Source organism: Gastrolobium bilobum, unplaced genomic scaffold (genome assembly GCF_033153095.1).
Source record: "Gastrolobium bilobum isolate Gb01-03AN ecotype WA unplaced genomic scaffold, APGP_CSIRO_Gbil_v1 utg12392, whole genome shotgun sequence".
Classification (NCBI taxonomy): Eukaryota; Viridiplantae; Streptophyta; class Magnoliopsida; order Fabales; family Fabaceae; genus Gastrolobium; species Gastrolobium bilobum.
In genome coordinates, this window is record NW_026897089.1 from 164,741 (window position 1) to 176,943 (window position 12,203).

Sequence of the window (12,203 nt, forward strand, 5' to 3'; positions counted from 1 at the left end):
TGTGTTATCTTTTTCTTAATTTCTCCTTCTCTCCTTAATCTTTTGGTTTAATTTTACTCAGCATGAGGGTCATTTTATAGTCCTCAATTGAAAACAAGGATTCACGTTCACTTCATATGATATTACTATTCGAATATTTGAATTCATTATTTGCAATTAAGTGTTTTAATTATGAGTTAATTATATTATATATATACTATTTGATTTCTTTGCACATTTGTAGAAAGAGAATAGTAAAACTTAGCAATAATAAATATATTTAATAATAACTAATGCAAATACATATGAAAATATTAAAATTATGATTTTCAGAATCAAAATCGGATTGTGCGTTCTTTTCAAACGGTGGAGCTGCTGAAATTTAAAGCAAGAGTAACGTATGAAGCTTATTTAATATTTTAGATTTTTTTTAATTGTATTTAATTTTTTTTTTGGATACATGTATTTAATCATTTAATAGAATGTTAAAAAAACAAATATTCAAATATAGTTTTAATGAAGAGAGAACGGTATAATTTATATTCGACGATGAAGTAATTTTGCTTTACTGATTAAATCAAAAATAGTTGAAAGAATAGGACAAAAAACATAACGGATTCAATTTTTCTTATTATGAGTTTTTAATTTTTCTCTTAAATTTATTTATATATTATGGCAGTTTGTTTTAAAGTTAACTATTCTCCAAATGCGCAAAAATTTCAAATAGTAGATATTGTAACTCCTGGCCTTAGCACAATCTGATTTTGTTTTTGAATATATTAATTTTTATACTTTTAACCGTATTTTCGTTAGTTATTACTAAATTTATTTATTATATATGGCTAAGTTCGAACGTTAACTATCCTCCACGTGAGCTTTCAAATTCTAGATAATCTAATTCATTAACACGATATCTACGAGATTTGCACATAGAGCCCGTTTGGAATAATATATTTAGTTAAAAATATATATCGCATACTACGTCGAAATGCAAAATATAGTTTTAAGTTTTGAAATAAATCCTTCGAAAAAAATCAAGGCAAAAAAAAAATTATTTTTTAAGAACTCATCCAAACGAGTCCAAATACATTCAAAATAAGTAACTTATATATGTGAAAATTAATATCGTGTTAAATGAACACGGATTCTTGTTTTCAGCTGAGAATTATAAAACCACCCTGGTATTGCACACACTAAACAAGAAAGGAAGGAGAAATAAGAAAAAGACAACACAATGGGTCATTTCTTTGTTAGTCTTTGCTAAAAGGTCTTTGACACAATATTGACTAGCATTTGATAATGGTATCTTCCCATTGGATAAGTAGTACTATTTGCGGACACTAACGTGAACTACTTCAATGATGTATCGGGCAAAGTTAACGATATTTGCATCGACTGCTTCACTAAGCTTTGAGTTAACAATGCTTAAACAAAATGAAGGTTTTTAGTTTAATTACAAATGACATTTCTTCCACAACTCTATTAGAGAACGTAGCAAGTGAAAGCAACACTAATAAGAGATCAAGAAAGGTCTAAAGAAATCAACTAGAATGTTCTCTTTTTCTTTCTTTTTTTCTTCCTTCCATCCTTAACCTTTTGGTTTAATTGTACTAAGCACGAGGGTCATTTTATAGTTCTCGATTGAAAACAAGGATGCACGTTCATTTCAAAAGCTATATACTGTTCAAATATTTGAATTCATTATTTGGAATTATATATGTAATAACCCGGAAAACTTAATTATCTTTTTTTACAAATTAAATTAGATAATGAAGTCGATAAGAATTTTATTTAAATTGAGAAAATTGAAAAACCCTTTTACTTTGGAGATTGATCTTAATAATTTACGTCGAGATCTGGGAACCTAATTATGGATAGGGAAGCGTGAAAACTTAACTTTATTGCATCCCTACTACATCTACTAAAATGATTACCTTGAGTTAATTGTGTAATTTATTTAGAAACTTTAAAATATTTGTTTACCCGTAAACAAGAATAAATTATTAAAAATATATCTTAGCTTCTTCGACGTATCTCCCAGCGCAATGGAGACCTCAAAGATACGTCATTCTTAATTTTAGACACTTTGAATCATGAAACTATTACAACTAAAATAATTCTGAACAAAGATTATCGAATTAACAAGTTGTCATATCTAAATCAATCCTTTTTTGGGTAAATTAATTTTAAGCCTTATTGTATTAATATAAAATTTATGATAAGTTTAAATAGGTTTTAGATCATCAAGCTGTCATTACAGCTAAAATGATCATAAACACTTATAGGATCAACAAGCCGTTAAGACTATGTTGCCCAATATATATATATATATATATATATATATATATATATATATATATATATATATATACAGTGTTCTTTTTACATCAGTGTAAGACTAACAAATCTTACGTACACCACATCTTAAGCGTTGATGGACGAAAATCATTAGTTGGTATTTATAGTGTAATTAATGATTAATTAATTTTAATTAATTTGTATGACTTCTTAAATTATAATCGTTGGATGCACGGAAGTCAACGGTTGAAATGTGGTGTAAGACTTAGTAGTCTTACATCGGTGTAAAATGATCCTGATCCACATATATATATATATATATATATAGTAGGATAAATATAAAAATCATATAATAATAAAAATTAGGTTGATTGACTCTTTTGCCCATATGTTTAAAAGTAATTATCACTTTGCTTCTCTTTTCAAACTATATGATACTCATATTAAATGCATGATATATAGTCAAATAAAACAAGACCGGGCTTTTAGAAAAGCCTATTTAGAAAGCATGTCATAATCGTTTTCTTACATGCCGAGCCTATAAGCCTATAGGCTGGCCTATATCATATTATTTATTTTAAATTAATTAAAATAATATTTTTCATAGTAGTACCGAAGGGTGATAGTTCAGTTGGTGCATGTGAGCTGAGTAGGTGGTGGAAGGACCTAGGTTCGATCCCCAACCAATACTACCTTTGGGAGTGGCATAAGATTTGTACCAATCTCTACAGTACCATCATAATCAACATTTACTGCTGAAGGAATAGCTATTTCTACATTACAAATTGTTATCGAACTTATGTAACCTTGGAATTTTATTTGTAGGGGAGAGAAGATGATGAGAAGTTTTTGGCTACTACAATCTTCATGATACATTTGTTGGATTCATGCAGTTATTTTAATTTACATAATATGGATTGATTTGTTGGATCTGATGAAATATATATTATTTACTTTGGGCATCTTGCTTCTGAAAGTGACTTAAATGCAAATTGTGATAAGTTGTTGTTGTGATTCATGGTTCAAACGTTGAAATTGTGATTTTTGTTTCAACAACAAAATTTGAGTATTTTGTGAAATTGATTCATATTTTGATTGGAAGTTAAAAAATAACAGGCTAACGGGCCAGGTTAGGTCAAATTGAAATTTTTTGACATAGACTTGAGCTTTTCGGTACATAGCTCGGCTTAGCCCATCCCACTTTCACCCATACCGCTCACTCATTACACGTCTCACCTAACAAATGATTTAGTTTGATATAATGAAAAATATCTCAACAACGTTCTGGTGATATTTTATAAATATCTACAAGATCGATGGTGACCAATTGCTTATACGTTGGAGTATCTGTTTGTGATATTTGATTCTCGATGAATAATACTCATCAGGTAATTAATCAATTGTAAGTTGTAACACACCAATCCAGTGGGCTAGCTCTTAGGAGGCCCAATCGTGAGAAAAGACTACCAGGCTACCTGAAGGATTATTTTCAATGAATAAATGGCTCAATTAGTATTTTTACTTGTTATTTTACGTAATTAGAAATTAACAGAAAACAAGGGAAAGGATTGTAACAGATTAGCTATATAGCCCATGAATTCGTGGTGGACCTGTTTGTTCTTGATCTCAAAGGAGCGGACGTAGTTCTGGGTATCCAATGGTTGGAGACTTTAGGCCCTATTGTCTAGGGCTGGCAATATGGGCCTAGTTTGCCGGGCTAGCCCGTTTAACCCACTCAAATTGGCGGGCTGGGTTATGAGTTTCAACCCACCAACCCAATGTAACCCGCCCCGTTTACAAATGGGTTAAACGGGTTGATAGGAAAACGGGCCGGGTTGGCCCGATGGGTTACAATATTTAGAATTTTTAATTTTTTTTAAATATCAAAAAATTAAAATTGTTGAAAGTTGAAATGTAAAATAAGACAGTCATTTGCCCTAAATCGAATATGAACAGCAGGCCGCAGAGGCAAGAGCGGAAGAGCAGTCTCCTCCATTCTTTCTGAACGTCTCCTCCATTCTCTTCGAGTTTCTCTTTCTGCAACTCTCTCATCATCATCTCACAATCTCTGATTTCATTAGTTAACTTGTCGTGAGTTACCCCTTCATTGATTATTAATTTTCTCTAGTGATCTGTAATTATAAGCTTTACTTTGGTATGTGGTTACTGTCATGAAGCCGCTCGAGTCACTGGAAGATAATATGTTTTTCCATGTTAAGGTCATAACTTTGCTCCACCGACTTCACAGCGGTGGTTGATTTCCGATCAACAGAGAGAGATCGCCGGAGAAGCTCTTACGCGACGCACAGGACACCCACGCTCCTATGCCACGCCTAAACGCCAACTTCCCCCTCAGCGCCAGCCTCTTACGCGGATTTGGTGTCTTTACGCCAACCTCATACGCGGATGGTGTTCAGATGCAGAAGACTGTATCTTCAGAGAGAAAAGTCTTCACGCGGAAAGGAACTTTTTCTGCTTCCCTTCAACTTTACGTCTTTTGTTATATTATTGAATTCAATTATAGATGGAATTAAAGATAACGTCACTGCCTAGATGGAATTATAAGAATAGAATATAAGAACATAATATTTTTGAATTGAATATTATTCTAATACATTTGGAATCTAATAACGTCACCTACCCATATAAGCTACGTTTTGCATAATATCAATTGCTATCATTGAATTCCATCTAATAGCAAAAAATTTATAATTATAGTTTTACATGTTAAACTTGGTAATCAGTTTCATGCATTAATATTTTTATGTTATTTTTTGGATTGGCTTGTATTTGATTCTTGAATTTTATGCAGATTTTTTGTGTTTTTATGCAATTTTTTTTTATGCGGATTTTTTGAAATATTTTTATGCAGAATTTTATGTTTTTTATTTTATTTCATGATTTTTTTTTTTATATTAGGCGGGTTAGCCCGCAGCCCGCCAGCCTACTCATAAAACGGGGCGGTTTGCTAAATTTAGCCCATTTTGTTAAAACGGGTCAGGCTGGCCCGCCCCGTTTTGAGCGGGTCAGTGGCAGGCCAGCTCGTATTGCCAGCCCTACTATTGTCACTGATTATGCCCAATTAACCATGTCCTTCACCCTCAATAATTCCCCAATCATTTTACATGGTGACCATTCCCACCCACCCTCCCAAATATCTAAAGCCCAACTCCATAAATTAGTTTCCCAAGACTCGGTGTCTTCTTATTTTATCTGCCTGGACAGTACCACAACTACAAACAGTCCCAATCCTTCCCACCTACCCCCGCCACCGATTCAACACCTCCTTACCCAATTCCAAGACATATTCACCACTCCCCAATCCTTGCCTCCTGACCGTAACACCAACCACCACATTAACCTCATTCCCCACTCCAAATCCATACAAGTCTGTCCCTATCGCTACCCATACTTCCAGAAAATGGAAATTGAAAACATGGTGCGTGAAATGTTACATACGGGAGTGATACGACCCAACTAATCTCCTTTTAGTTCCCCAGTTCTTTTGGTGAAAAAAAAGATGGCATATGGAGGTTTTGTGTAGACTACAGAGCCTTAAATGCAATCACAGTGGCGGATAAGTTTCCCATCCCTACAGTGGACGAGTTGCTCGATGAGCTACATGGTGCTCAAATTTTTTCTAAGCTGGATCTCCGTTCAGGGTATCATCAGATAAGGATGAACCTTCTCGACATCCACAAGACTGCATTTCGAACCCACAATGGCCGCTTTGAATTTTTTGTGATGCCGTTTGGTCTTTCCAATGCTCCGTCGACGTTCCAAGCTACTATGAATCACGTTTTCAGTACCTTCTTGAGACGATTTGTAGTTATCTTCTTTGACGATATACTCGTGTACAGCCCATCTCCCCAAACTCATCTGGATCACCTAAGGCAGGTACTGCACACCCTCAGAGAACATCAGTTTTTTGTCAAGCAGTCCAAATGTTCATTTGCAGTCCATGAAATCCAGTTCCTGGGCCATATTATCTCCTCTGCTGGTGTCGCTCCGGATCCCTCTAAAATTCAAGCTGTGAAAGAATGGCCCATTCCACAATCAATCACTCAGTTACGGGCCTTCTTGGGCCTTTCGGGTTATTACTGTCGTTTCATTAAGGGCTACGCTTCTGTGGCAGCACCACTCGCGGACCTGTTATCCAAAGATGCCTTTCACTGGTCCGTCAATGATGAGAAAGCCTTCGTGGCTCTCAAACACTTGTTAACAAACGCCCCAATTTTGGCTTTGCCCAATTTTACCCTTCCCTTTATTCTGGAAACAGATGCCTCCGGTGTAGGCATTGGGGCTGTGTTGTTCCAAGAAGGTCATCCTCTTGCTTTTTTTAGCCGAAAGCTGTCCAAACTCATGCAATCCAAATCCACGTATTATAGGGAGATGTATGCCATAACCACTTCGGTGGCTAAATGGCGGCAATACCTCTTGGGCACACCTTTGATCATCAAGACGGATCATCGCAGTTTGCATCACTTGATGTCACAAGTGATTCAAACCCCAGAGCAACAACAATTTCTTGCAAAATTGTTGGGGTTCAACTACACGATTCAGTATCGCCCAGGAAAATCAAACACAGCGACTGACGCCCTGTCACGCCAGCCAGACGAAGTTACCACTACTGTAACTATACCGAAGCTCAAGGCTCTCAGTGCACCTATGTCTACTTATAGTTCTTTATTACAGTCCGAATTACAAAATGATGCCTATGCTACCCGCATTATACATGAACTACAAACAGAACCTGCTAGCTTGCCACACTGGGTATATAAACAAGGACTACTGTTCAACAGAAAATGCATCTATGTTCCACCAAGCTCCATGCTCATACCGCTACTTCTTCATCAAATCCACTCGTCCAAAATATGTGGGCACGCTAGAGTCAGACGCACACTCACCAGAGTAGGTGCTTCGTTTACCTGGAAACACATGAAAAAGGACGTTCAACAATACGTACAACAATGTGAAACTTGTCAGAAAACTAAGGCCCCAAACCACTCACTGTACGGTTTTCTACAGCCCCTTTTAGTTCCTGACTCCATCTGGTCAGACTTATCCATGGACTTTATAACGCATGTGCCCAACTCAGGGGGTTTCACGGATATTATGATCGTGGTAGACCGACATACTAAAGGCGCCCATTTCGCAGCCTTACCCCTGAGATATTCTGCTGTCAAGGTTGCACAATTATTGTGGGACACAGTGGGAAAGTTACACGGACCTCCGCGTTCTATAGTCTCCGATCGTGACCCAATCTTTACCAACGACTTTTGGAGGACCCTTTAACTGCAAGGCACTATGCTCCACTTCTCATCCGCGTACCACCCTCAATCCAACGGCCAGACGGAGCATATCAACCGAATCTTGGAGCAGTACCTCCTTTGTTTTGTGCACGACCACCTAACCACCTGGTCTCGCTTCCTCAGCTGGGTTGAGTTTCATTACAATACTGCCTTCAATCACTCTACTCGGACTACTCCTTTTCAGGCCACCTTCGGTCGCCCGGCACTGTGTTTATTGACATACACCTTAGGCTCTACTCCGTTAGAGGCAGTGGACACCGATCTACACCAACGTTCCCTGACCCTAGCATCATTAAAGCAGAATTTAAGAAAAGCTCAAGCCGTAATGAAGATGCAAACGGATAAGAAACGAAAAGCTTACACCTTTCAAGTTGGAGATCAAGTGCTTCTGCGGCTGCAACCATGCCGCCAACTCACAGTCCATCGGCGGTCTTCCCACAAGCTTAGCCTCCAGTTTTATGGCCCCTTTGAGGTTTTAGAACGGATAGGCCCAGTAGCCTACCGTCTCCAGCTGCCGGAGGAATCACGTGTTCACCCAATCTTCCACATCTCTCTATTGCGACCCTTCATCACTCACGGGAAACACCAGATCCACGTTTTTCCAACAGCTCTCCATAGTACACCACCGATGCATGCACCGACAGCGATTGTATCACGGCGTGTCATCTGGCGGCAAGGACGCGAGACACCGCAAGTACTGGTGCAGTGGCAAGGGTTGCCACCGGAGGAGTCCACTTGGGAAGATAAAAGAATAGTCATAGGAAAGGGGCATGCTTTTTGCAAAGACCAGACTTCAGCTGGAGTGCAAAGAGAAGAGAGCCAGCAGGATGTTTCTGAAACAAGAACGCCAAGTTTTGCTTTGAAACAGACCACTCCTCCACTGACTGCTTCAGGTAAAGGACTTCTCATTAATGCGGCCACAGATGCAACCAATAGGAGCCGTCCAGTTGACACAACACACTTATTGCCAACCACTCAAACGTTGGTTGGAGCCAGCTGGGTGCCTCTGTCTTCAAACCTCCAGAACATTCCCACTGACAACCCATGTGGGCCAATCGTTTAGCCCAACCCAACACAAGGAGCTTCACTGGGACCAGTACATCTCGAGGACGAGATTAGTTCTGATGGTGAAAGGGATGTAACACACCAATCCAGTGGGCTAGCTCTTAGGAGGCCCAATCGTGAGAAAAGACTACCAGGCTACCTGAAGGATTATTTTCAATGAATAAATGGCCCAATTAGTATTTTTACTTGTTATTTTACGTAATTAGAAATTAACAGAAAACAAGGGAAATGATTGTAACAGATTAGCTATATAGCCCATGAGGGGGGCGTGAATGAAGATATTCAGAAAATCGTTGGACAAACTCCTTCTCTTTCTCTCTCTAAATCACTATTCTATCCCCTGACCCAGATCTAACTCCCTTACATAAGTGAACTGGTTTTATTTCATTATTTTCTAATTTCTTTTTATAGTTTCTTGTACTCCTAAGCTTATTATGGTTTTCTTTTCTTTATTATACATAAGGCCTATGGTCAATGGTGTTTGAGTGAGGTCTATTATACGTAAGGACCATTACTTAGTGCCTGTTTAGATCCTCTCTTTTTAAGCTAGAAATTATTTATAAATATAAGATAGGCCAAACAGCTTTTGAGAAAAATTCTTATAATAAAAAGCTCTTTTTTTTATAATGAAAAAAACAACCAGAAAGCTAAAAGCTCCTAGGAGGAGCTTTTTTTTTAACCTGCCTGCTTTTCTTGAATTGTGTGTTTTTTTTTTTTGAATGAAGAGTTAAAAAGATAGAAAGGAAGATAATTTTCTGAAAATATGTGCTTTTAAGCAACTTTTAAATTAAAACTTTTATGTAATTATCAAACAACTTTTAGTTTTTTTTAAGCTCTTTTTTTTTTAGCTTTACCTTATAAGTAACTTCTAATATAAAAAAAAAAAAAAGACAAGATCCAAATAGGCTATATTATTTGAAGTAATGACTTTGTGTAAGACGCGCATATCAAGTGATGCCTTGTAAGATGCCAATGCACAATGGCAGCACCTTAAAAAAATAAATTGATGTGTGGCACACTTTCCTTCCTCTTTGGTAATTAATACATGGGAAAGGAAAACTCTTTACTGTACCATTAATTGTCATTTACCCATTTATCCCGGGAATGGCCACCAACATTGAACCCAAATTGGACTGCAACCCATCGTATTTTAACAGTAACCTCTAGAAGTCAATGACCCCTTGTTCTTCTGTTTTCAACTAGTACTTATATTATTTTTTAAGTATATAATAATAATACTGCTATTAAAAAAATGTCAAATTGTTTTTTGGAAAATGTGTTAAAATTGATCATGGGGACAATGAAAGAGAACATTGAAAAATTAATAATAGCGATGAAATAAATAATTGATGGAGGTTTCATATATCCGGATATGAGTGGGGATATATCCGAGTATTTATTGGGTTAATTATCCAAATTCTTGAAGTTCAAGGCTACCTTTCTATGGATTGAATAGATTTTATCTAGAGACTAAAACTCCCCGTAAAATGTGTGAATGTCATCCCACCGGAGGATTGTCCAAACTCTAATTGTAGGATTGGTTTATACCTAATGTATTTATCCTATTGTTAATCCCATCACCACAAAAGAGGATGGAAGCTGAATTGTAGAAAAGCGAATAAGGTTGTTTAATCGTAATACGTATTGTGTATCGTTTAGTCGGTATTTTGTTTCATATATCGTATATCATGAATCATATCGAATCAGGTATTTTGTATCATATATCGTGTCGAATCGTAAAATTTAAAAATAGCTATTTGCAGTAAAGTTCAGTAACTTATCCCCCCTTGAAAGCAGCAACATTTGAAATATAGTACTTTGTAAACTCATTAACAGTTGATATTAATGAAACTAGAATATGATAAGAAATAAGAAGAAAAACATAAACTTTATTAATTGCAAGATCACAAAGACACCAGCTTTAACATAAAAGGCAATAGATAGGAACAAAGACTTAAAGTAAAAGTAATATAAATTAGAAAGGAAACTACTAATGCATCAGATAATTTGTCATAATGAGAATTATCTGAACAATCTGGTCGACAATGGAAACATATTTGGCAAGCAAGGATGCATCATGAAATGGAGGATTTGATGATGACAATCCTAAAGCACACAAATCAGCGTCCGTCATGACATCACTTGCAGCCACGTGCACGTTAAGGTAATTTCTCGAATTTAACATTTGTTGAGTATACTCGGCAGCATCAAGGGCGTAATTGAATTGTGACAAACACAATTGGTAATGCTCTCTTTCCTTAGGATCACTAGTACTATTTTTGATCAACCGATTGATATATTTGATTGTGTTGGTGACATTGGCACGAACTACATCAATGGTGTATCGGGTAAGGTTAACGAGATCTTCACCAACTGCTCCACCAGGCTTCGAGTTAAGGAGGCTTAAACAAAATGAAGGATTTTCGGTTTTATTGCAGATGACATTTACTTCCACAACTCTATTGGAAGACTCAACAAGTAAAAGAAATGCCAACACAAAAACAAAAATCAAGCAAGATCTAACAGAGAAATGAACCATTGTGATATCTTTTTCTTATTTCTCGTTCCCTTCTTAACCTTTTGGTTTAATTTTACTCAGCATGAGGGTCAATTTATAGTTCTCAATTGAAAACAAGGATGCACGTTCATTTCATAATTCATATGATATTACTATTCGAATATTTGAATTCATTATTTGGAATTGAGTATCTTAATTATGAGTTAATTATAGTCTACTATTTGATTTCTTTGCTCATTTGTAGAAAGAGAATAGTAAACTTTCAAACTAAGCCATAATAAATATATTTAATAATAATTAATGCAAATACCGTTGAAAATATAAAAATTATGATATTTATAAACAAAATCAGATTGTGCTTTTCAAACGACTCTGGTGAGCCGCTGAATTTCAAACCAAACAGCAATCGTAACATATGAAGCTTATCAATGTATATTTTGTTTTAATCGTATTATATCGTTTAATAGAATAAGTAAAGAACAAAAATAGTATTCAAATATAACTTTAATGAAGATAGAACGGTAAAATTACCCAATAGGTGCAGCTCAGTTGGTAATTTGGCGCTGAGTTAGTGGGGTTGGATATGTATTCGATTTCCGCTGAATGCATTCTTGGGGAGGGGGCTGAACCTTTAGCCATCACTGTTCCCCCCGCACTCCGGATTAGTCTCATAGCCGGCTCAAAGAGTCGAAGCTCGTGGGGATACCGGAGGGAGCCAACTCGTCTCAAAGAGATAATTAGGGTTGGGTAACTCCAAAAAAAAAAAAAAAAAATAGAACGGTAAAATTTATGTTCGATGATGAAATATTTTCTCTCTACTGATTAAATTAAAAATAGTTTAAAGAAAACCCTCAAGGAACCCAATGGGTGCAGCTCAGTTGGTAATTTGGCGCTGAGTTAGTGGGGTTGGATATGTGTTCGATTCCCGCTGAATGCATTCTTGGGTAGGGGGCTGAACCTTTAGCCATCACTGTTCTCCCGCACTCCGGATTAGTCCCATAGCCGGCTCAAAGAGTCGAAGCTCGTGGGGA

At 36.5% G+C, this 12,203-nt stretch overlaps 1 protein-coding gene across 1 annotated transcript; it reads right to left on the reverse strand.

Moving 5' to 3' along the window:
* Nucleotides 1-10,644: 10,644 nt before the first annotated feature.
* Nucleotides 10,645-11,193, reverse strand: LOC133304053 (pectinesterase inhibitor-like). The gene has a single exon (XM_061504021.1). The coding sequence runs from the start codon at nucleotides 11,191-11,193 to the stop codon at nucleotides 10,645-10,647; it is 549 nt and encodes a 182-aa protein (XP_061360005.1).
* Between the last annotated feature and the right edge of the window lie 1,010 nt (nucleotides 11,194-12,203).

Coding starts and splice junctions, on each gene's coding strand:
- LOC133304053 (XM_061504021.1), bottom strand. CDS start 11,193: ATGGTTCATTTCTCTGTTAGATCTTGCTTGATTTTTGTTTTTGTGTTG.